Source organism: Tupaia chinensis, unplaced genomic scaffold, assembly GCF_000334495.1.
Source record: "Tupaia chinensis unplaced genomic scaffold, TupChi_1.0 Scaffold000115_1, whole genome shotgun sequence".
NCBI lineage: Eukaryota > Metazoa > Chordata > Mammalia > Scandentia > Tupaiidae > Tupaia > Tupaia belangeri.
This window is the reverse complement of record NW_006159579.1, coordinates 2,667,862-2,692,751: the sequence shown is the minus strand read 5'-3', so window position 1 is coordinate 2,692,751 and position 24,890 is coordinate 2,667,862. Positions and strand designations below refer to the sequence as shown.

The 24,890-nt window shown below is 45.0% G+C and overlaps 1 protein-coding gene across 1 annotated transcript in view; it reads left to right on the top strand.

Annotated features, from left to right (window-relative positions):
• The window catches only part of UQCC1 (ubiquinol-cytochrome c reductase complex assembly factor 1), a 145,477-nt gene extending 121,863 nt beyond the window's left edge, over nucleotides 1–23,614 (top strand). Inside the window, exons 8-10 of the mRNA XM_006144049.3 lie at nucleotides 8,287–8,364; nucleotides 18,497–18,610; nucleotides 21,292–23,614. Coding sequence (XP_006144111.1) covers nucleotides 8,287–8,364; nucleotides 18,497–18,610; nucleotides 21,292–21,426 — 327 coding nt within the window. The 3' untranslated portion in view covers nucleotides 21,427–23,614. The remainder of the gene's footprint in view (nucleotides 1–8,286; nucleotides 8,365–18,496; nucleotides 18,611–21,291) is intronic.
• Nucleotides 23,615–24,890: the final 1,276 nt, after the last annotated feature.

The window sequence follows — 24,890 nt, the reverse complement described above, 5'->3', positions numbered from 1 at the left end:
CCGCAATCCCTTCTCCTCCATTCTCCTCTCGGGATCTTGGGCACGCACGCACACGCGCCCGGCGTGAGTTTTAAGCCACCGGGTCCGGGACACGAACCGCGGTCGACTACGTGGGAGTCCAGCGACATAGCCATTACGCTAACTGCTGGTTCCCCACACATATACAGTTTTGTCATCCTTACCGAAAGACCCTCAGTAGATCTGATAGTCATAATACAAGTCAGTGAGTTACACGTATACTTTTGTATTTGGTCTCTCTATCTCTCTCTTCTCTCTTGTCCAATCTACTGTCATTCACCCTGTTTCTGTGTGTCTCACATAATATTCCACAGTGAACTAATTTCTAACATTAAGCAGGCTAGGTCTAGGTATTCAGTACACATTAGCCCAGTAACACAGAATAAGTATAGCTCTTGGTGTTGGTACTGCAAAGCATTGCTGGTGGCATTACTGTCTACTGTAAAGGGAACTAAGAAATAACTTCTCGGATTGCCTTGTAATGATTTGATATACTCTTTATTCTTCAAGTCAGCAACTCTAGCCACCCTTTGTCCTCCATTCGTTCCAAAAAAATTGTCATATCTGCTACTGTTAGCAACTTTGTGTCAGGCCAGTAACCTTAAAACTTACTCATACCTTCCTGTTCTTCAGTTCTTGTGTTTTCCATACCAACCTCTATTCTCCCCTCCCCTGCCATAATCACACACACCCACACTTTTCCCAGACTACAGTTGGGACGTCTGATATATTTACTGGTCACTGATGATCCATCTGGTGGCATCTCACAAGCTACCACTGAAATTAAGAGTCTCTGAATTGTTTACCCAAGATGACAGTAATGTTTTTGTTGTTGTTGGTTTTTGAGAAGTTTTTACTATAGGGCGCGTGCACTTGCCAGAAAGAGAAAGACAGAAAGCGAGAAATCACACCCCGGGGGGGATGGCCACACTGCAATCCCTTCTCAACCATTCTCCCCTCAGGATCTTGGGCATGCACACACACACACGTCTGGCATGAGTTTAAGCCACTGGGTCCAGGACTTGAACTGAGGTAGACTACGTGGGAGTCCAGTGACATAGCCATTATGCCAACTGCTGGTCCCAACTACAGAAGTTTTTTTAGCTTTGCTTCTATGGGTAACCTGAATTGGGGGCACATGAAGGAGCAGCCACATTATTGTAGTATAGTTGTTTCAATATACTTAAGTATTGGAGTTGGATGGAGCTATTCTCTAATCTTGAATCCACTCTCCTAGGTATATAACTTTAACTTTCCCAAATATTAGTTTCCTCTTCTCTGAAGTAGGGATAATAGCAGTACCTGTCTCACAGAGTCACTGGGAAGGATTAAGTGAGTTAATATATATAAAGCTCTTAGTACGATTCTTGGCACTTGGTAAGCAGTGCATTATGAGATCTGTTTCTGGACTTGAATCACGTTTAGGCACCTGTAGACTGGGGAGAGGGGAGGCTTTATACAGTGTGTTGTGACCCAAGTCTTAGAGGATAAGGAGTTATAGCATTCATTTCTCAGTGAATAAAGGAGAGAGAACATTCCCCGCAGCAAGATGGCTAAGATATAAGAGAGCAGGACATATCTGTGGAAACTCTACAGTTTCTTTACTGAAGGGTGAGATAAAAGTGGGGAGGCCAGCGGAGGTAAGGCAGAAAGATGACTGGGTACAGATCACAAAGGACCTTGTAGAGGTCATAGAGGAGTTAAAACATGATCTCCCATGAGTCCCTGTGTCCACATGGTCTGGTTTCTCTGTTAAGCAGCCACATAAACATCTTTAAGAGCAGCAACAGTGAAAAGGGGAAAGAAGGGCAGCGAATTGGCCTCAAATGAACTGGCATCTCTTTAAAGCTAATATTCCTCCTCGAGAATACTATGTTAATTAAACATGTGCCTTGCAAGATTCATTATTGCTTTACGTGTGTTCCCTGTTGGTTGTCTCATTCATTAATCTGCTGATTAGTAACTATGAACTCTTGCATCTCTCTTTTTTTTTTTTCAGCAATGTAACTGCTATGTCATCTACTGGCCCCGAAAAACAGATCTAACACCAGCAGGCCAGATTTTTATTGTAGTGGCTGTAGAGAAAATGGAGTCAGGATGGTTGAGTCTGGCTTTCTCACTTCCTATTTTATCATGTTTGAAGGTCACAGGGTAAACAAGTTTTGTTATTAATTGTAGTACACTCATGTACTTATTACTGTAATTATGACTTTGCTGTTTTATACCATTGAATGTACCATGCATGTGCATGTGAATGTGTGACAGCTTTTCTTTTGCAAGGAGCCATTTTTTTTTTTTTTTTTTTTTGCATTCCCTTTTTAATATACTGTGCAGTTCCCTCAGGACATAAACTCCAGGACCCGTCCCTGGCCGGCTCGTGTTTGTTTTCTTTGCCCCTTGTGCCTGCCTCTGCTATAACATTTGTAGTATGTGTTAAGTAATCCTTAAGGTAACATTTTTATTATGTCATAAAAAGTGCATGGCAAATATATTATAACTCATGGACTTTGTTTAAAAATGAACGGATAATTTATTGAGTGTGTTACATGAGCCTTGCTCCCCTCCCCATTTCAGCTGAGACCTGCTGCTCATTTAGCCTAGTCTCCTATTGAGTGCTCCCACCCTGTGACATGCTGGGACAGAGACACATGGTTGGCTAGAAATGACATCATAGTTTATGTACTCAATAAAAATTTAATTAAGTCATTACAGGAATTGCAGTCATCATTTAACCCTCTGATTTCTTCTGTTTAGCTTATTATTAAACATTCAGTAATACCAGTCACCGAATCCTGATGGCTTATAAAATATCTGCATGAATTTTAATAGCTTAAATAAATGGGAAAATATGAGTAACTGATATAAAAGGAACCTTTTCCTTGTGGTGGTGCTGTATGTATGGGTTTTTATAAAAAGCAAAACATTATGGAAAGGATAAGAGTTTAATAATAGAACGGTCCAATGCTGTTCTCTCTTGCTGGGTCCATCTATGTATTCATGGGCTAGTGCTCCACAGAATGATCTATGTGGGGTGAGGGGGAACCTGCACACCACCAAAGCAGAGCTTAAGTGATGGGATAGAATCCAACAGAGGTTCACCAGAGGGAATATCCAACTCTCCTCAGCTGCTAGCCTGGCTGGAAGGGCCAGCAGAGTGAGTCCAGTAGTTCAGGAAGCTGCTGTCACTTACCCTCACCTGTTGCCTGCAGATCATGTGTCTGCACTGACTGAGCTTTCACCCTCTTCCAGGAAGGGCCCTTTTCATGATCTAATCCAGCCAGGGTGATGATATCTAAAAGCCATTCCTAGTTGTGGCAGCTTGCCATCTCAGCTAGAGGTGAGGAGGAGCAGCAGCTCACAGGTTACAGGAGTTAGAACATAGGACCAGGAGGTAGAGCAGCCTTGCTAACAGGGAACTCTATCTCCACTCTCCCTTCTTCACGGGCAATAGCCAGCCAGAATGCAGGCGCATCCCAAGAGGATAAAATATATTTTTATGTACTTGGGCCTTGCTAGAAAGCACAGTCTGAGGTTTGCAGATTAATATGTTAGTGATCTCTGGAACTAACTTGCAAATAGTGAAGTACGAAAAGCACTTGCTCAGAAATCAGGTTCTAATCCTGGCTCTGATACTAACTTGATGTGTGATCTTGGACAAGTCTTTTCCCCTTTTGGGGGGGTCTCAGTTTACCATTTCCTTAAGGAAATTGAGCTTCGATGATCTCTGAGGCCCAAAACTTGATGCTGTGATGTAACATGAACAAGCTCTGCTGAGCAGTTTCCTCTGACAAGTGCTCGGGCCTCAGTGTTTTGTACCTTTGACATAGTCCTTCTGTGGCGCTGGTTCTTCTTGCTCTGTTAGGAGGACTGCTATCATGAAAACAGGGAGAACTCTAAAGGTCAGGTTGTACGTCTCCTCCTCACATGACAAGGAATGTTCCTTCCTTCCTTCCTTCCTTTCTTCCTTTCTTCCTTTTAAGTAATGCTGAATTCTAATTTTTTTCTTTTCTTTTTAAAGTTTATTTCTTCCATGAGAGAAAAAGAGAGTGAGAGAGACAGCCCCAATAGGGTCTTCAGACCATGATCCACTTCTAGTCTCAGTTGGCCTGAATCACAGTACCCATGCACCCAGTGTGCTCAGGGAGATCCCAGGACATGACTCTAGGACCTTTCCCATGGCGGTCCAGCTGCATTACCGCTGCGCCACTACCTGGCCCCCAGCAGGCATGTTTTTGACTCTCCCGAATGTTTTTGACTCTCCCTTTCATCCTAGTTTATACTGGAGGATGATGCAATAGAACTTTGGCAGTGTATGTTTCTGAAATTTCTGAAACATGGAAGGTATTCAATAGCAGACAAAGAAAAAGAGAAAAAACAAACAAACAAGAAAACAACTAGTGTCATTAGATAGAATATGTGTGGTACCCAGGCCCTTAGGATTTAGTCTTCAGCAGACCTGTCTTGTCCCTGCTCTGGGCCAGCCTCTGGATGGCGTGTTGAGAGTGCTGAGATTAATCAGACGTGGCTCCTTTGGCCCTTGAGTAGCTCCCAGACTAGGAGGAGAGATGGAAATGTAAGCAGTTCCAAACCACATGGTGTACGCAAGGGGAGAAATGTGCACAGAGAGCTCTGAGAACACGAAGGATGGATGGCTGACGTGGCCTGGCCTGAAGGTGGGTAGAAGGTCATGGTTTACACACCCATTTACATCCAGTCTCAACATTTTTGACCCTTGAGCTTTACAATTCTCTTCCCATTTAAAAAAATTAACCATGATTATAAATTATTAAAATGGATTTTGGTGTTACATAAACAAACCAGAAGATATTACTCATGATTTCTTGCATTTACAGAACACTATACAGTTTTCTGAGGCTCTCAGCAATAGTTGTTAGATTAATGAATGAATGTAAGTTAATTCATATGTTTTTCAAAACAGCCCTATAGGTAGGGCATTTAAAGATAAGGAAATGGGGCCAGCAGGTGGCATGTGGTTGGGGTGCTGGATTCCCACATGGATGACTCTGGTACAAGTCTCAGACCTAGTGGCTTGAAAATCACAACAAATAATCAGATAAATAAATATATATTTTTTAAAGATAAGGAAACGGGGCTGGCAGGTGGCATGGTGGTTAAGGGTGCTAGACTCCCACATGGCTGACCATGATTCAAGTCCTGAACCTGGTGGCTTACTTTCTCACTTTCTGTCTCTTTCACTCTCTCTCACTCAGTCCCTCTCTGGTCAAATTAAAATTAATTAATTAATTAAAATAATAAGAAAAAATATATATAATATAAAAAAGATAAGTAAATGGACTCAGAGGTTATTAGACTGGCTCAAGATTATATACCATGTACATAGCACAACTATAACTTGAATCCAGGTTTTTTGACTCTAAATCCACATCTTCTCCCCCTTTCTGCCTTTCTTTTTTTTTTAATATTTATTTATTTATCCACTCATTTATTTTTTAATTTGACCGGGGGGTGGGGGGGAGTGCGAAAGCAAGCCACCAGGTCCGGGACTCGAACCGTGGTTGGCCATGTGGGAATGTCCAGCACCTTTAACCGCCACGCCACCTGCTGGCCCCTTTTTCTTCAGAGATCAGTTATGAACTACAGGATAAAATCACTCAGCCTTTTTTTTAAAAGTAATTTAATTTTATTTGTTCATTCATTTACTTTAATTTGACCAGAGAAAGACAGAGAGAGAGGGACAGTGAGAAAGCAAGCTGTCAGGTCTGGGACCCAAACCATGGTTAGCCATGTGGGAGTGTCCAGCACCTCAGCCACCATGCCACCTGCTGGTCCCACTCAGCCTTTATTTTGTGATAAAAAGTAAAATTAGGGACCAGCAGATGGTATAATGGTTATGTCATTGGACTCCCACATAGTCGACCGTAGTTCAAGTCCTGGACCCAGCAACTTAAAACTCACACTGGGTGTGTGTGCGTGTGAACCCAAGATCCCAAGGGGAGAATGGAGGAGAAAGGACTGTGGCATGACCATCCTCCATGGAGGGTGATTTCTTATTTTCTGTCTCTGTGTCTCTCTGGTGAGTGCATGCACTCTATAGCAAAAATCGCTCTCAAAATAAAATAAAATTTGCCTCCTGGAGGCTGGAACCTGGTGGAACATAAGGAGCATGGGTCTTTGGATTTAGAGCTTTATCACTAATTTGCTATGTGACCAAGGGTAAGTCTCTCAGGCAAATTACCTCTTTTATATGTGCATAAAGTGTAAAGTACCCAACTCATGACAGGTGCTTAGTAAATGGAGATGATGATAGGCATGATTATGGTCAGGGCTGTTAAGAATAAATCTTTCTCTCTCTCTCTCTCTCTCTTTTTTTTTTTAACCAGAGGGTACATGCAATTGCTTGGGGGAGAGATGGGAATGAGGATAGAGGGGCAAAAAAGCATTCCTCATGGGAATAGTCACATATCTCTTCTCCTTCATTTCTTTCTCCTTTCAAGATTTTGCACACACACGATAGCTACATACCCAGTGTGTTTCTCAAGCTGCTAGTCCAAGACTCAAACAACACAGTCAAGCCACGTGGGATCCAGCTACCTTAACCACCAGGCCATGGGCTGGCCCATTACAAATAACTCTTAACAGGGCCCAGCAGGTAGCATGGTGGCTAAGGTGCTGGACTTCCACATGGCCAACAATGGTTCAAGTCCCAGACCTGGTGGCTTGAAAAGCATGCCAAGCACATATGAGTGCATGCCCAATATCCTGAGAGGAAATTGGAGGAGAAAAGATTGCATCATGACTGTTCTCTCTATGGGGTGATTTCTCATTTACCCTCTCTCTGTATCTCTCTGTCTCTCTCCTTTCCAGTGAGCATACGTGCCCTATGACAAAATACCTAAACAAAGAAATAAACAAAAGAATAAATCTATCCTACAAAAATGTTCAAGACCAGTCATGGTACTGCTCCATGAGACCATATTGAGAGGTCTAGGGTTTGGGTCTTGAGGTCTCCCTGTAACATGCCTATGTTCCTGGCTGAGACCTAGAGTTGGATCAGGTAAATAAATAAACTTTAAAAACAAACAAAAACACCTGCTTAAATAATCAGTCCCTACTCTGTGTTACGTATTACACTTTTTTTTTTTTTTTTGCTGGGATTCTGGAGAGGAATAAAACAAGGACCTTGCCCTCAAGCATATTGCGATCTGAAGGTCAAAGTTTTACCCTATTGAAGACATGTAGTCACCTTCATTATAGGTTCTAAAGGCCCTCTTAGCCATTCCCTATGGAAAGTTCTACCAGGGTTTCAAAGGTCTCATTGAAATTGCTTTATTTTAGCAGTCTTACCACTTCAGATTGCCCATCTTATTCTGTCCTCTCCACAGCCTCAGAGCCCTCCTTTCTCCCTAGCATCTCCCTCTTCCTCTCTTCCTCCTCTTCCCATGTCTAACAGTTTCCTTCTTTTTGTCCTTTAACCATGACCCCAGTATTTTAAGCACCCTTAAAACATTCTCTAACCAAGCCAGCCTTTCCAGTGTTCCTGTCCATTACCCTCCCTGACACTCCCTGAACGTTTTCTTTTCAGCCTCTGCTTCCTTTACACACCTTCTTCCCTTCGTCTAGAATGCCCGCTCTCTTCCCCCTCACTCTCTCCTGTCAAACTCCTTCTCCAAAGTCCTCCGAGAATTCTTTCCCAGCTTCCCCAAGCAGAGGTTATTTGCACTGAAATTCATTTATTGCTCAGCATGCTTAGAACAGTATTGAAGGTAACACATTGCAGTATAATTATTTTGGTATGTCTGTTTTCCCATAATAGACAATGTGCTCCTTCAATTAAGAAACTGTCCCTTATACTTTGTGTTTATAGGATCTAGCACAAAACCAAATATGTAGTTGGGGCTCAATTCATTAAACTGACCACTTCCTATAATTTGGGATGAAAAGGTAAAATTAGGCCTAGCCTGGGGGTACATTCTGTAGCATACTGGACTGCAGTGTTGGAAGCCACATAGTTGACCACAGGTCTGGATCCCCAAGTCAGCCTGTAAACACACAGGGCATGTGTGCAGGCACCAGGATTCTGAGGAGCAGGATAAAACACCCCCCCCCCCCAAAGAAGTTGGCAAACAGGAGAATCCTGAGAGATCACAGAATTGGAAATGGACTGCCGGTTTGACTTGCTAGGGGATCTCTGTTTAATTAACAGTCTGTGGACAGCAAAGAGCCAAATATCACACTTTGTTTTTTTCCTTTCTTTCATACTTTTGTTCTTGTCATTTGTTTCCATAGGTCAACTCCTATATTCTGAAGAAGAACATGATGTTCATGACAAATAACTTTTATGCAGCAATCTTGGGATATGATGAGGTAAGATCGTTTGCCAAGCCTTGATCAGGCCAGTGTCCTCCCCTAGCAAAGGTTTTTGATAAGAGCCTCTGGAGGAAGACCATTGGAGACCATTGTCACTGCTGGCAATTATGGTTAATATTTACATCTTTGGGGCCAGCAGGTGGTATGGTGCTTAAGGTGCTGGACTCCCACATGGCCAGCTGCAGTTCAAGTCCTAGATGTGGCCGCTTACTTTCTCACTTTCCCTCTCTCTCTCTTTCTGTCTCTGGTGCCCTATAGCAAATTAACAAATATTAATGAAACAAATTAAATAAAAATAATCCTTAAAAATGAACATCTTTTACATCTTTATTGGCTGGGCCATTAAGTGAATGTGGTTAGCAGTTTGCCTAGTGTTGGGACAGGGAGCACTATATCGCATGGTCAGATTATTCAGCTAGTCAGCATGTACTGGGTACCTATTGGGTGCTAGATGCGGGGACAGAGACATATCAGACACTCACTATCCCAGCCCCAGGTGCATCCAGGAAGAGGAAGACATTCATGTGTAAATAGCACTGTTTGCTAAATTGTTCTGCCCTTTCTTGTGTTTGTTATAAAAGCAATGTGTACTCATTTTAAAACATATTAAAACTGGGACCAGCATATGGCGTAATGGTTACATCACTGGACTCCCACGTAGTTGACTGTGGTTCAAATCCCAGATCTGGTGGCTTCAAACTCATGCCGGGCATATGTGTGCCCAAGATCAGAGAAGAGAATGAGAAGAGACTGTGGCATGGCCACTCCCCTGGAGGGTGATTTCTCGCTTTCTGTTTCCGTCTCTTTCTATCTGGCTAGCACATATGCCATATGGCAAAAATCTCTCTTAAAAAAAAAAAAGGTATTAAAACTGTACATAAGTGGTTAAAATAGAAAATAGAAGGCCCTGGGGCAGCCCTGTAGCACAATACAAGCCCTGTGCATGGGGAACTAGATCCCACATGGCTGACTGCCTTTTTTTTTTTTTTTTGGAGAGGGCACATGTGCTCGCCAGACAGACAGGGAGAGACAGAGAGACAGAAAGCAAGAAATCACCCCCCAGAGGGGATGGTCACACCGCAATCCCTTCTCCTCCATTCTCCTCTCGAGATCTTGGGCATGCACGCACACGCGCCCAGCGTGAGTTTTAAGCCACCGGGTCCGGGAGGCGAACCGCAGTCAACTATGTGGGAGTCCAGCGACATAGCCATTACACTAACTGCTGGTTCCCATGGCTGACTGCCTTTTGAGTTTTAGTTCCTATGGCTTGAAAAACATACTGGGCACATGTGTACATATCCCCAGAATTCTAACAATAGGGAGAAATGTAGAAAAGAGGATTGCTGTGACCATGTCTCATTGGTAGCTGCTTTCTCTCTGTCCACATGACTACACACAGTCCTCTGGCAATTAAAAGAAAAAGAAAATAGGGATCAGCAGATGGTGTAATGATTATGTTATTGAACTTCCACATAGTAGAACATGGTTCGAGTCCCGGACCCAGTGGCTTAAACTCATGCCGGGCATGTATGCGTGTGTGTCCAAGATCCTGAGAGGAGAATGGAGGAGAAGGGATTGTGACATGGCCATCTGCCCTGACGAATGATTTCTCACTTTCTATCTCTCTGTCCCTCTCTTGTCTTTCCGGCAAGTGCACACGCTCTATAGCAAAAACTTCTCTTCAAAAAGAAGAAGAAAGTAGACGGTCTATTTCCTCTGCTGTCCAATTCCCTGCCCCAGAGGAAAATTTCATTATTGTTTATTAGATGTCCTTCCAAACTTTTTCTGTGCATAGACAGCACCTACATGTTTTTCTTCCTTATGTAAATTTGAGTTACATTGTATGCATTATTCTGCCGTTTGCCTTATATATATATATATATATATATATATATACACACACACACACACACACACATATCTATAATAGCCTATACTTTACCATTTTAGCCATTTTTAAGTGTACAGTTTAGTGCCATTAAGTACACCCCCATTGTTGTTCAGCCCTCATCACCATCTATATCCAAAACTTTTCCTTCTTCTTAAACTCCATGCCCAGTAGATACTAATTCCCCTTATTCTCGTTATGCTGGTCCTTGGCAACCAACTTTCTACTTTTTGGTTCTATGAATTTGACAACTCTAGACATCTCATATAAGTGAGATCAAACATTTGTTGTTTTGAGTGGCTTGTTTCACTTAGCATAATATCCTCAAGGTTCATCCATGTCATAGCGTCTGTCTTGTCTTTTTTCGACTAGTTTTTATAATGGAAATCTTAAGCATATGGAAAAATGAAAAGAATGGTGTGATATGGCCTAGCAGGTGGTGTGGAGGTAGGGCACTGGATCCTACACGGTCAGCTGTGCAATTCCAGTCCAGTACCTAGTTGCCAGAAAATCATGCCAGGCATGTGTACATGCTGTCCAAAATCGCCAGAGGATACTGAAGGAGAAGGGATCGTGGTGTGGGCATCTCCCAGAAGGTTATTTCTTACTTTCTCTTTCTCTCTGTTTTGGTTTCTCTCTGGCATGTGCACACACCCTATAGCAATAAAAAAGAAAAAGAGAGAGGCAAAAAAAAAAAGAATGGTGTGATAAACACTTGTGTGCACACCACTGGGATTCATCATTTGGATAAAAAATAAACCATGTGCCTTTTTTTTTTTTTTTTTTTTTTTGGAGAGGTTTGTGCTATAGGGCGCCTGCGCTCACTAGAAGACAGAGAGAGACAGAGAGATGGAAAGCAAGAAATCACCCCCCGGGGGGGATGGTCATGCCGCAGTCCCTTTTCCTCCATTATCCTCTTGGGATCTTGGGAATGCACACATGCACACGTGCCCGGCGTGAGTTTAAGCCACCGGGTCCAGGACTCAAACCACGGTCAACTATACGGGAGTCCAGCGACATAGCCATTACTCAAACTGCTATTCCCGCAGGCTGACTCTTGTTAGGGGCTAAAGCTGGTGACCTTACGTTGAAGTCAGTGGTTATTTACCTTTCTAAAAATCCTAGGCCCCTTGAGAATTATGCTAAATCTCCCCTGTTTGTGCTCCAAAAACAGAACAAGAAAGCATGGATGACAGCACATCTGTTTATAGCGTGGTGTACTGAATTTGTAATCCCATTGTTGAGAACTACTGCTAAGGAAAGAAAGAAGAAGACTCTTTCTTCTCAATTTATTACTGTTTATTGACATTATACCTGATCACCCAAGAGCACTGATGGAGATATACAAGGAGATTACTGTTACTTTCATGCCTGCTAACACAACATACATTCTGCATTCCATGGATTAAAGAGTCATTTGGACTTTTGAGTTTTATTATTATTATTTTTTGCTATAGGGCACGTGCGCTCGCCAGACAGACAGAGAGAGACAGAGAGACAGAAAGCGAGAAATCACCCCCCAGGGGGGATGGCCACGTTGTAATCCCCTCTATGTGTGTGCACCTAGAATTTCCAACAGGATGTAGAAATGGAGGAGAAGGGATTGCAGTGTGTCCACACCTCTTTGAGGGGTGCTTTCTCCCTCTTTCTCTCTCTATGTCTCCCTGGCAAGTGCATGCACCCTCCAGCAAAATTTTTTAGAAAGGAATATTATATAAACTTAGTTGATAAAGTAGAGAGACCAGCAGTTAGCGTAATGGCCATGTCGCTGAACTCCCATGTAGTTGACCGCGGTTCGAGTCCTGGACCCTAGTGACTTAAACTCACGCCAGGCGCGTATACATGCGTGCCCAAGATCCCAAGAGGAGAATGGAGGAGAAGGGATTATGGCATGGCCATCCCCCCAGGGGGTTATTTCTTGCTTTCTATCTCTCTGTCTTTCTGGTGAGCACACGTGCCCTAAAGAAAAAGAAAAAGAAAGAAGTTGTCATAGCCACCCCCACCTTCCACAACCATCACCCTTATCATTCAGCAGCCATTAACATCAAAGCAAGATCCTCCAGCTGCAAAAAGATTACAGCTCATAGAAGAGTCAGATGACCATTAGCTAATGGTTAGTGATTATTTATTTATTTATTTTTAATCTGACCAGTGAGGGACATAGAGAAAGTGAGAAAGCAAGCTGCCAGGTCTGGGACTCGAACCAAAAATATCACACGGCCCAGCATCCCCAACCACCATGCAACCTGCTGGCCCCACATTTTTTTTTTTTTAAGAGAGATTTTTGCTATAGGTGCACTTGCCAGAGAGACAGAAAGTGAGAAATCACCCCCTAGGGGGATGGCCATGCTGCAGACCCTTCTCCTCCATTCACCTCTCGGGAATTTGGTCATGTATACATATGTGCCCAGCATGAGTTTCAAGCTACCGAGTCTAGGACTTGAATCCCCATTGGCCATGTGGGAGTCCAGCAATGTAACTATTATGCCATCTGCTGATCCCATGGTTAGCAATTTTAAGCAGTAAAAGACTTTAAATTAAGGTGTGTACCTTGTTCTTTAGACATAATGTGATTTCACACTTAACAGACTACAGTATAGAGTACACATAACTTTTATATGCACTGGGAAACAAAAATAAGTCCATGTGACTTGCTTTATTGCAATATTTGTTTGATTGTGGTCACCTGGAACTGAACCCACACTATCTGGGCCCTATCCCTCAAAGGTTTTGCTTTAATTGGTGTGGGTGGTATTAATGGTTGCATGTTCCCCAGCTAATTTTACTGTGCAATTCCAGAACAGTTTTTCTTAAATTTTAACACGCATGAGAATCACTTGGAAGCCTAGGTAAGTTTCAGATTCTGACTCAGCAATTTGTGTGAAGCCCAAGATTCTGCATTGCCAGCAGACTGCAAGTGATCTAGGTGCAGCCATTTTGCTGGAAACACAGCTTCTAAAGCTGTCCAGTACTAGCCACATGTGGCTATTTGGATTTAAATTAATTAAATGTTCCTCAGTTGCACTAGTCACATTTCAGGTGCTCGGTAGCCATATGTGGACAGTGTCTACTGTATGTGGGCAATGTAGATACAGAACATTTCCATCATCACAGAAAGTTCCATCAGACATTGCTGTTCTACAACAGCCATCTAGAATCTTACTTTGACTATGTCCCCTCCCTGGACAGTTCTGAAACTTTCTTCTTTTTCTTTATTTTTTTAGAGAAAGATTTTTGTTATAGGGCACGTGTGCTCACTGGAGAGACAGACAGTAAGTAAGAAATCACTCTCCAGGGGGCATGATCACACCACAGTCCCTTCTCCATTCTCCTCTTGGAATTTTGGGCACACATGCACATGTATCTAGTGTGAGTTTTAAGCCACCGGGTTCAGGACTCAAGCCACAATCGACTACATGTGAGTCCAGCGACCTAACCATTATACCATCTGCTGATTCCAAAACTTTATTCTTTTTCTATGTGAGGGCCAAATTGCTCCTCAAACTTCCAGGCCTTCTGAGAACTGTTTCTACTGCCTGTCCACCTTTATCTCCCATGTCCTTCTCTCACTGCCTCTCAGACATGCCATGCTTGATTGAGACTCTTACTGGAAAATGAGGTGTTGAGGTCAATACCTGAGTTTTGGTCTGCTTTGTACCTTATTGCTTGGTCAGGGCCTGGCACCTTGTAGATATTTCCTCTGTAAATGGTAAATTAATATTCTCTCTTGCTTAGAATGTCCTGCAGTTCTCCAAATCCTCAGCATCTTTATTTTTCTTTAATTTTTCTATAGGATGAGCACATTCTCCAGAGAGAGAAGGGGAGTTGTTGGGAGGAAGTGAAAAAGCATTGCAGAGTTTCAGGGGTGGTAGCCATGCTGCAATTCCTTCTCCTCCACTCTCCTTTTGGGATTTTTGGCACACATATGCACCTGCCAGGTCTTTCAAGACATTTCTTTTCTTTTCCTTTTTTGGAGAGGTTTTTGCTGTAGGGTGTGTGCGCTCTCCAGAAAGACAGAGAGAAACAGACAGAAAGCAAGAAGTCACCCCCAGGGGGGATAGCCACACCGCAATCCCTTCTCCTCCATTCTCCTCTCGGGATCTTGGGCACACATGCACACATGCCTGGTATGAGTTTAAGCCACCAGGATCTGGATTTGAACTGCGGTCGACTACATGGGAGTCCAGCAACATAGCCATTACACCAACTGCTGGTCCCTATGATAGGTCTTTTAAGCCACTGGATCCAGGACTCAAACTCTACTGTCGGCCATGTGGGATCTAGCTGCCCCAACCACCACAACACTAGCTGGCTCAAATCTTCACCGTTCTTAAGTCCTACTTTTCCACAAAAGTTTTTCTGATTTCAGTAAATCTCTCGTGTTTTTATTCTGAATTTCAACCCCTGTCCATTTCAACACCTGTCATACATCTTACCCATTGTGTAGATATTTATTGACTCTTCACTACATATGATGCATTGGGGATATATTAGTAAGTCAAACTTATATGGTATAGCTTTTTCCCATAGGAGCTTTAAAAAAAATTGTACTTATTTTATTTAGGTACCCTTGACAGGGTCTTAACACACCACTTTCTTCCCCCAGCCTCCTCGTCAGCCAGGATCATGGGCACATAAAGGTGCAACCAGAATGTTTAATGGATGAAACTGGGATCTGAAATGTTCAATGGTTGAAACTGCACCTCCCATAGCTTCAGTATCTTTCAGTGGCTTCCTCCACCTACACTATTGAGGCTAGGCCAGGAGTCTACCTTTTTTTTTTTTTAATTGCCATAGGGCATGTGCACTCCTGAGAGAGTCAGAGAAAAGGGAAAGTGATAAATCACCTCCCATAGGAGGATGGCCACACTGCTGTTCCTTCTTCATTCCCCTCTCGGGATTCTTGGCATGCACACACACACGCCCAGTGTTATTTTCAAGCTGCCAGGTCCAAGTCTGGAGCCATGGTCGGTCATGTGGGAAGCCAGGGTCTTAACTACCACACTACCTGTTGGCCCCAGGAGCCTACCTTTTAATTTGCAAGCAACAAGTAAACCGTAGAAAAAATATCTAGTTAACAATAGAGGGCAGAGCTATAGAATAACAGGAGAATGACATAGTGTAGACCAGCAAGGTCTCCTGAGGAGCTGTCACAGGCGCTAAGACTACAGAATGAGGAAACAGTAGCCATGTATAGAGTACAGCCCAGAGTCTCACCGTGTAGTTTAGCATTTGTTCATTCTCCAGGATTTTATTCTGTGCTAGTGTTTCTTGGGCACTAGCTTTGGCCCTTCACCTAGATTGTAAGCTCCCTGACAGTTGAGACCATAATGCGATGATCCTGTGTTCTTAGTGTCAGGCTAAGCACATAGTGGTTTCAAATCAATCTTCACCAGAATCTGCCACTTTAAAACCTTAACCATGACCAGAGCCCTCTAGAGCCAGGGCAGTTCCTTCCTTTCAGTTACTCTAGACCTAGGTATCTTGATTTCCTAAAGTTTATATTATTCATACCATGAGAGAAACAAATAGGCATTCTATAAAATTGTGGAGAAATTGCTATGCAACTTAATATTTGGCCCCCTAGGTACCTTTGTTTTTCTTCTTCACGTGCTTCCATGATTTGAAATTTGCCCCCTTAGACCAGTCTCCCATTTGCTTTCACTTACTTACTAGTAGAATGGTGAGAAGAAGGCTGGAGTTGGGTTCTCCGACTTAGCCATTTTTATTGTATTCATTCTGTGCCAGGTATTGCATTCTGAATAGAGCTATCCAGGCACCATTGCTTATCTCAGCAGTGCATGCTGGTCCTAGTTCTGCTACCAGTTAGCTAGACAACTACTAAGCCTCAGTTCACTTCCCTTTCAAATCAGGATAGTGGTGTCTGTTGAACTTGGCATACATAATCATTAGAAGCCAGGTATGTGAATGAACCCTAACAATCTGGAACAGTCAGGTTGTTATCACAGTTAATGAGTCCTGAGTCATCCTTTTCTTTCTGACTGCTCAGGAATTCCTGATTATGGATTTGCCCCTCTCCAGTCATCTCACCCATTGCTAAGACTGCCTGTTTGCAGCAAGCCATGGCCCCCAGGCTTTTCCTGTCCAAGACTCTACTCCTTCTGGTTCTGTGACCTCCTCTCCCATTCCCATTCCTTTCTGTGTAGCACATGTAGGTTGTTGCCAGCAGCACTTCAGCCTGTGCCCAGGGCCTTTCAGACACAGACAGGCTGTTGTGTTAACTCAAAGCTTAGAGAAAGGGGATGTGCCTGAGCTTGTCTTTGGCCCTGTCCCCATCTGCCAGAAGAAGCTGGTCTCAGTCGTTGTGCCAGGACTGTCTTAATGTGTAGAACTGTAGGGGTGTTTAGCAGAAGACATTTGAGACAGGTAGAATGTTTTCCCACCAAACTGCCAGCACCCTATACTGGACATAGCCCTTCCTGGCACCAGGCCTGGAGCCAGACCTCATATACCACAGTGCTCAAGAGGCTAGACCACAATATAACATTGAATAAGTGATCCCGGGTCTTTGTGTAATGTTTACCACTAATGAAAGTCTTTCATGGCCATTATCTCTTAATTCTCACAACTCTGTGGGATAGTTGTTGTTGTGCTTGTTAACTCATGAGAAACCGAGGATCAGGACGGGCTAATGGCTTTGAAAAGCTACATGGCCACCAAGTGACAGAGCTGGCATTTGAACTAGGTGGTCTGGCTCCTGGATCCCACTGTTGCTTCCACAGCTGCCTGGCAAAGCACATTCTAATCTTCACAGTATCTTGTTTTCATAATTGAAGGATGTTGGAAGTAGAGCAACCGTTTTCATCTCTTTTTAATAGATGAGAAGACTGAGACAGTTTTAGTGAACTACCACCATCCTGAGCTTGGCAGTGGCAAAACTAGGACTCCATCTGACCTTGCTCCAAGTCCGCATGTTGGTTCCATACACTGCCTTGGCACCTAGAAAGTAATGTATCAGGGCCTCTCTTTTCAGTCACTCTCATCCCAAGAAGCAAGCCCTTCATACCATCTATCCCTAGATGTGCAAGCTAGAGAATGGTCCTAGCCCATAGTTGCTGGGACCCACTTGGCAGAACGCATTTTCCTGAGTGGGTAGGCTGTGGATTAGAAACAAATATAAAAATAAATACACAAAGACATACAAGTAAAGCAACATAAGGATCCAGTGGGCCCAGCTTCTCTGGTGCAAAAACCACAACCTCGAACCAGCCTCAGTTTTATTTTTATAGGGCAGAAAATAGGAGAAGAGGAAAGGGAATCCAAAGCCAATTGTTTTTGGATGTAAATTGTCTGAAGATGTGAAAATGACTGGTGCCATGTAATTTCCTTGATCTTTTTGGGGTGAAATCTGATAAACACATGTGGCTTCCTTTAGCCTGATACTGCTCTGTGATATGGACAACAATAGTCAGTTAGCATTTTTCGTATGCAAATGCCTTCATAGCCATGCAAATAAAGTTCACAGAAGCACGTTTATGCATGTGTCTAAAGGTCACCATGTTTGCTCAGATTGGTTGCTCTCCACACATAGTGATGCTTTAGTTAGCCTCTGTTGGGACAACAGAGGTTTCTTTACCAAGAGAGGCAGTGGACACGTGCACACACACATGCACGTGCACACATAGGCACACTCTTGAGCATTGCCCTCTGTGGCCTGTGACAGACCTGTTTCTCTGGCCAGCCATATCCAGGCTAGAGTTGGTCACAGTGAAGACAAGGTACCTGGCTCCCTTCCCCAAATAGCCAACTGCCTCGCAGATGTGTGCCCTTGAACCAAACAAGAAGGTGCAGTCCCTGTCCACGTCCATTCCAGGGAATACACACTCATTGTACTCCCAGCTCGTGCCTGGTAGACAGCAAAAGAAGCACTGCAGCTGCCATTGGGCCTTGACCTCTCAAGTATTTCTTGAGCCAAGTGGCATGGGAGAGCTGCACTTGGGAGGGTTGGCCAGACATGAGTCCCACATCTGCTTCACCTTAGCCAGTGACTTGGCCCTCAGAGGCCCATGTTCTTCCTCTGTATGAAATGAAGGGGTTGGACCAGATGTTCTTGTAAGAACCTTTACAGCTCTGCTGTGTGGCTCCCACATACCCTCTCTGTATTTGTAAGATCCTTCTGAGCCAGTTCTGTGGTTACTAGCATGTTCATAATATCCCCAGCTTCTGTGTCACAGCTCTGTGATATTATCCAAGAGACCTCTTATTTTACTTTTTCTCTAGGGGATCCTTTCAGATGACCATGGGCTGGCTGCTGCCCTCTGGAGAACCTTCTTCAACCAGAAATGTGAAGACCCTCGACAGCTGGAATTGCTGGTGGAGTATGTGAGGAAGCAGGTGAATGGCCTTCCCCTTCCCTTCAGAGTCTCCTGGAAAGTGGGTCCTCCCCAAGGCCTGTGGATGCTGGACTCTCAGGGGATCCTGGGAGGTTGAGTTACCATGGGTAGTCTTAGGTGTTTCTGGGCACTGACCACCAGTGCAGAAAGAGCACCTCTATGTTCAACCAGGGCCCAAGCAATTGGAGTAGAAAAGAGGAGAAGGCACCAAGTAGTATCTCACTTTCAGGAGACTTTACTTACTCGTTCTCTACACATCTCACTGCCTGCTATGTGCCAGGTGCTGCGCTAGATGCTAGGCCCGAGTCCTGGCAGATATGGATGTGGAGTCTCGTGGCAGCCACCTACTGTAGCCTCCTTCTATATGTCCTGGAGCCCCAGGATTTATTCCCTGGTCCTGACTTCTACCAAGACTGACCTCTGGGCAGCATTCCACAGACACCCACACAAAGCCCCTTGGCTGCTCTACATTCAAGCAGGTCCCCCCACTTCAGTTTCTAACTCTTCTGACTCTCCAGGGCTCCCTGACACCAAAGCTTCTGGAACAAAACTCTGTCATGAGGACTACTTAACTATATTGTTTTCCTTAAGCCTGTGAGAACTCTGTGATCTCCCAGCCCCTAGATCCTGTATTGATGGGAAACTCATACTTTATAGATGAGTGAGCTGACCAGCCAGGAAGAGGCACACAGAGGCTTTTCCAGGGTCTCCCAGTGAGTCAGTCCTACACAGTTGGGCTGGGACCCCAAGCCAGGTGATTCACATAACCACAAGAGGCCTCAGCTGCTCCAGACACCTCATCAGCTTGGGCTGTCTCGTGAGTCACACCTTTGCTTCATGGGCCTGGTCCCTGGCACTGAAGGGCCCTCACACCACAGTTATTCTGTTGTTCACCTGTATCCCTGGCCTCCAGTCCTCCAACAGCCAGGAATGGGGAGGCCAGTTTCCAGCCCTTGAGGTGTACCCAGACTGATAGGAATTGCTTGTTGATTACTGCAAAAGTCACATTCTAGGGCTCTTCAGATCCAGGGTAGAGAACCCCAGAAGCTAAGACTTCTGCTTAACCATTCTTCACATCTTCCAGAGCCAGGGAGAAGGCACCATGGCCAGAGAGCCCCACCCATAGAGAAGTCTGAGATTCACTGTTGACTGGACTCGCCCTCAGACAGGAGTAGCAATTGGCAAAGTAACCGCTATGTTTTCTGAGAGATCCACCCAACTTTTCCATCTGCCATGGTGGGCTTGTGCCAGAATCCATGACAAGACACAGTTGGGACCTCTCTCAAGGCCCAAAGGAAGGGGCTGCCACAACCAGTGTCCCTATAAGAGGTCTCATATGGCCCCAATGAGGGTAAGGCACAGAAACACAGAGATGGGGCTCCTAGGTGAGCAGGGAGCTTTGGTGAGGATCCAGTTCTGTCAGCAAAGCTTTGCAGTATCTGCTGTGCCAGGTACTCTCCTGGGGAAGCAGAGATGAATAGTCCTTCCCTTGAGGAGCCAGTTCATGGGGTGGCAAGGAAGGCTGTCAGCACCCTGCTGACCCTGGAACACGGCAGCCTGTGATGTGATACCAGTCCGACAGTGCTGAGGAAGACCAGGGAAAAGAAAGGCTCACGCTGGCCTAGTGGGTCAGGGGCAACCAGGAAACTGGGCCTTCAGCAGACTCTTGTTTATACTACTGTGCTGCGTGGTGGGGTTGATGACCTGACACCCAAGCAGAGGTTATATTGAGGTTTTTGATCCAAGAGAGAGGCAAAGTAGTAGCATTTGGGGCAGCAGTGGAGTCGCTGGATAGAGCAGTGGGCTTTAGGGCAGATAGCAGTTTAACTGAGGACTCCTCCTTACTGGGGACAACAGAAGCAGGGCATGTGCATATCTAGACCTGGGTACCATATATGAGTGTGGGGTTGAATGCCAGGGTGAGCATCCTGAAAGTGAAGCCAGAGTGGTGAATTCATGGAAGACAGGGATGATCCAAGGCTTAAGGTGAATCCTCCTCCCCTGGCCCCACACCCAGCGTTGACTCCTGCCCTGCTGCAGGTCTTATCCTAGATTTGGCCTATCCATGTGAAAGCCCTTCTCATTCTGTGCCCTCCTTACTAGCAGGCAGCTTAGGGAACCCTCTCAGAGTCTGCCTTTTTCTCCGAGACTCAGCCTGGACTCCTGGGATCGCTGCCATTGCAGACCTGCGTGGCTTCACTTGCCCGGCAGCTGCTCCTCTCTTCCTCCACCACAGGTGCCCCCTCTCTGTAGGGAGGGTCCTCTACCTAGGTTCCTTGGACAGGCCTGAAAGCATCCAGGGGCCAGGGGTTGCTCAGGATGGTTGGCATCTGGAACTCACCATCTCTGCGCCAAACAGGAGGAAGCACAGAGGGGACATGATCGTTGTCTCTGGATGGTGTAGCAGCTGGCAGTTTTAGGGAACAGAAGGAGTCAGCACAAACCCAAGGAGCAGTGCTTAAAGTCAGGAGAGGTGTATCTTCACTCAGAAGTGTGATAGGGAAGGAGCATCCCCCAAAATTTCTCCAAATTTCCTTAATAATCTGGGAGAGCAGAGGCCCCCTGGGAGCTGGGATAGTCAGAAACTCTCTCATGCTTCTTCCTCTTCCTCTACTTTCAGAGGTTGGTTCCTCGTGCCAGCTTATGTCTATCCTGCCATTGTCCCTTTCCTCTCTCCTGCAGATGCAGTACCTGGACTCCATGAATGGCGAGGATCTCCTTCTGACAGGGGAGGTTAGCTGGCGCCCTCTAGTGGAGAAGAATCCTCAGAGCATCCTGAAGCCCCGTTCCCCCACCTATAACGACGAGGGTCTCTAATGGGCTGTGCCCTCCAGATAGCTGGCCAGCTGGCTTTGAGGAACTGCCAGGAGAGAAGTGCCTCTTTGGTCCAGGACCCTGCAGAAAGTGGCCTGAACTGTCCTTTGAACAGCAACTGTCAAATGCCTGGCTCCATTTGTGTTGAGTCTCCTCTTAGTGTACCCAGGAGTCTGACCTGGTGGGGTACAGTGCCCAGAGAACCCCTATCTCTTCTGGGGTGTTCTCTCCCTCAAGAGAAGCCCTGAGTAAGTGCTCCCCAGCACACACTCCCCAAGTTCCTCCAGCAACCACATGTGCTTTTCCCAAAGGCCGAGGAAGGGATGGGGTAGGTGAAAAAGGGACACCCCCACCAGGAGCCCACTAAGGCCTCGGGGCAGTTTGTAATGCTGCTGAGTGAAGACGGGTAACCATGCTCTGTCCCCTGGCTGTGAGCCATGGGGTTGAGTTGGCCATTAAAAGAAACAGAGACTTATCTCTGCCATGGCTCTTCTTTACTCCAGAGTTTTTAAAAGCGTCTCTGAGATGGTGGATGCCATAAGCTAAGGAGCGCCACCTAGCTCAGATAGAGGCAGGGAGAGCGTAGAGGTCACGAGCTCTCTGCTGCTGCTCAGGCCTCCAGTTCATGGAGATGTGTCACGGTTCTGGCCAAGGCACAGCCTGCCAGGCCTATCCTCTGGGACCCAAGAGGCCCCTGATGGGCAAGAGACTTGTCACATCCTAAGTCATTTGGAAAGAGGCCTCAAGAATAAAGGCCCCTTTGTTGCCCCAATAAACCAGGTGAGGATCGTGCCGTCTTTCCTCTCTTGGCCTCCCCTTAGGTGAGATGTTGGGGAGAATATTCTTCCTGGCTTAATTGTACCACCCCATGCCCAGCTTTCTGCCCCCTTCCCAACCTCTGGAGCAGGTCTGCAGAGCACCCCGGTCTGAGCATTGCCCAGCCCCTCCTCCTTCAGAGTGGGTCATCTCTTGAGGGATTTTCTTAAATTGAGGAAAGGGGGTGGAACCATATTGCTCCTCCCTCCCCCCATCCAACTTCCTTCATTTAACTTGCTATAAAATGAGTCATATAAAGAAACTCTATATGGGTGAGGTATATCCCACTTCTATGAAAACATTACAAATCAAACCGCCTTCTCTCAGTTTATTTAAGATGCTTTTGTTGCGAACGGAGCTCTAGAGTGAAGCCTCCTCTGTGTGTGTGAGATAATAACACCTTGTAACTCATTACAGCTGGGCACTATTTACATAAACCAGAGCTGAGCCAGGCAGGAATTTGCTGATTAATTTATTTTTAATGGAGTGAAGTATACCATGCACCAAAATAAACTTTACTGTGTGTACCTAACTGCTCCTGGAATGGATGGAAAAATTAATGGAACAGATTTTGGCTCCCAACTCTACACATTAATTCATATATAAAAGTTATTTGAGCGTTAACCCATTTGCTGCCCAAGGCAGCTCCCTAGCCACAGATCCCAGCCCACAGTACCAGTTCAGCTACCGGACTTACTTTCAAATCCTGGAACCTCAGATTGGGTAAAAACTTTAAAGGTCATTTAGTCCAGCCCTGGTCCAGAGCTTGATCTCCTTTCCAGCATTGGCCTGTGTCACGCAGACCCTAAATCAGTCCCTTCAGCCGTAGATGGCTCCTGCCTGCAGAGCCAAGTCCTGTCTCCATAGGATTCGGTAATGATCCAAACAGGACTCGTAACCTGGAGCTACATTGGAAAGAGTCACATCAGGTTCTATCATGTCTGTGATGTCCTGAAGCCCCTTCTGCCTGACAGCAGCTTTCACTGATTGCAACAGTCTCCTCACCTTCAAGATAAAATCCAGGTTCCTTGGAGAAGCTACAAGGGTCTGAGTTTGATCCCTGCCTCCACTCCAGCCTACTTTTATGAGTCCATAACCCATTTCTTTTGAGGAAACTGAACAACTTGGAGTTACCTGAAGAGACCACACGGCATCTCTGGTCTGCCTGGGACCCTCCTCCCTTCCTCTTCTGACTAAGGAGATCCCAGGCTGCTTCTCTTGTCCCCCAAGCCCCACGCATGCTGTTGGTGGTACCTCTGTGGTATCGTGTCCTCTGCTCAGTTAGCACTTACCTTGCCACGTTCGTTGAAAGGATTTTTTCCGTGCCCGTCTTCCACACGGTACTGTGAGCTCCTTCAGGCCAGATACTGTGTTTGGGTTGGTCACCTTCGTTTCTCCAGGGCTCAACAGAATGCCTGCTCATAATCGGCATGTAACTTTGATAAATGAAAGAAGGGATCATTGACTGAATGGTCATTATCAATACAGTCCCAACAAAGAGCCCCTTTGCTCTTTGTGGACCATTCTGTCAACCTCACCTATCATTCAACTTATTTTAACAACCAAGTATTAAGTACCTCCTTTGGATTAGCATAGGAACCAAAACAAAAGGTTCTTTCCTTTTTTGTAAGAGAGATTTTTGCTATAGGGCGTGTGCACTCGCGAGAGACAGCGAGAAATTACCCCCCAGGGAGGATGGCCACTGCATTCCCTTCTCCATTCCCCGCTTGGGATTCTGGGCACATGTGTACATGTGCCTGGTGTGAGTTTTAAGCCACTGGGTCTGGGACTAAAACTGCAATCATCCATGTGGGAATCCTGTTACATAACCTTTAAGCCACCTGCTGGTCCCCCTAAAAGTTATTTTTATAGTGAAATGTTTTCTGATATAAATCATTATTATGCAAAACAAATGAAGGATGTGATTCCTTGCCCTCAGGGAGATTGTGCTTTAAGAATGATTTTATAGGGCCAGCAGGTGGCATGGCATGGTGGTTAAGGTGCTAGACTCCCACATGGTTGACCATGGTTTGAGTCCTGGACCTGGCAGCTTGTTCTCTCATTTTCCCTCTTTCTCTTACTCTCTCTGGTCAAATTAAAAACATATTAATGATGACGATTATGATAAATAAAACTAAGTAATTCTTTAGAAAAAAAGAATGATTTTGCGAATTTTTTGTATTCTTGTTTGTCATTTATTTACATACTTCCAAAAAGGACCATAGTGAAGATGCAGCTAAAATAAAACTATTAAAACAAAGTTTAAAAAATAAGTTGCAGGAGCTTGCAGGTGGTATAGTGGTTAGGGGTGCTGGACTTCCACATGGCCGACCACAGTTCAAGTCCCAGACCTACTGGCTTGCTTTGTCACATTCTCCTCTCTCGCTCACTCTGTCCCTCTCTGGTCAAATTAATATAAATAAATAAATAAATTTAAATAAAATAATTATTCAAAGAAATCATAAGTTGCAGTGCCTACCTGTCACATGGTGATTAAGGAGGCTGGGTCCCACATGGCCAACTATACAGTTTGAGTCCCAGACCTGATGGCTTGAAAAACACACCAGGTGGGTCCAGCAGATGGCATAATGGTTACATCACTGGACTCCCACGTAGTCAACCATAGTTCAAGTCCTGGACCCAGCAGCTTA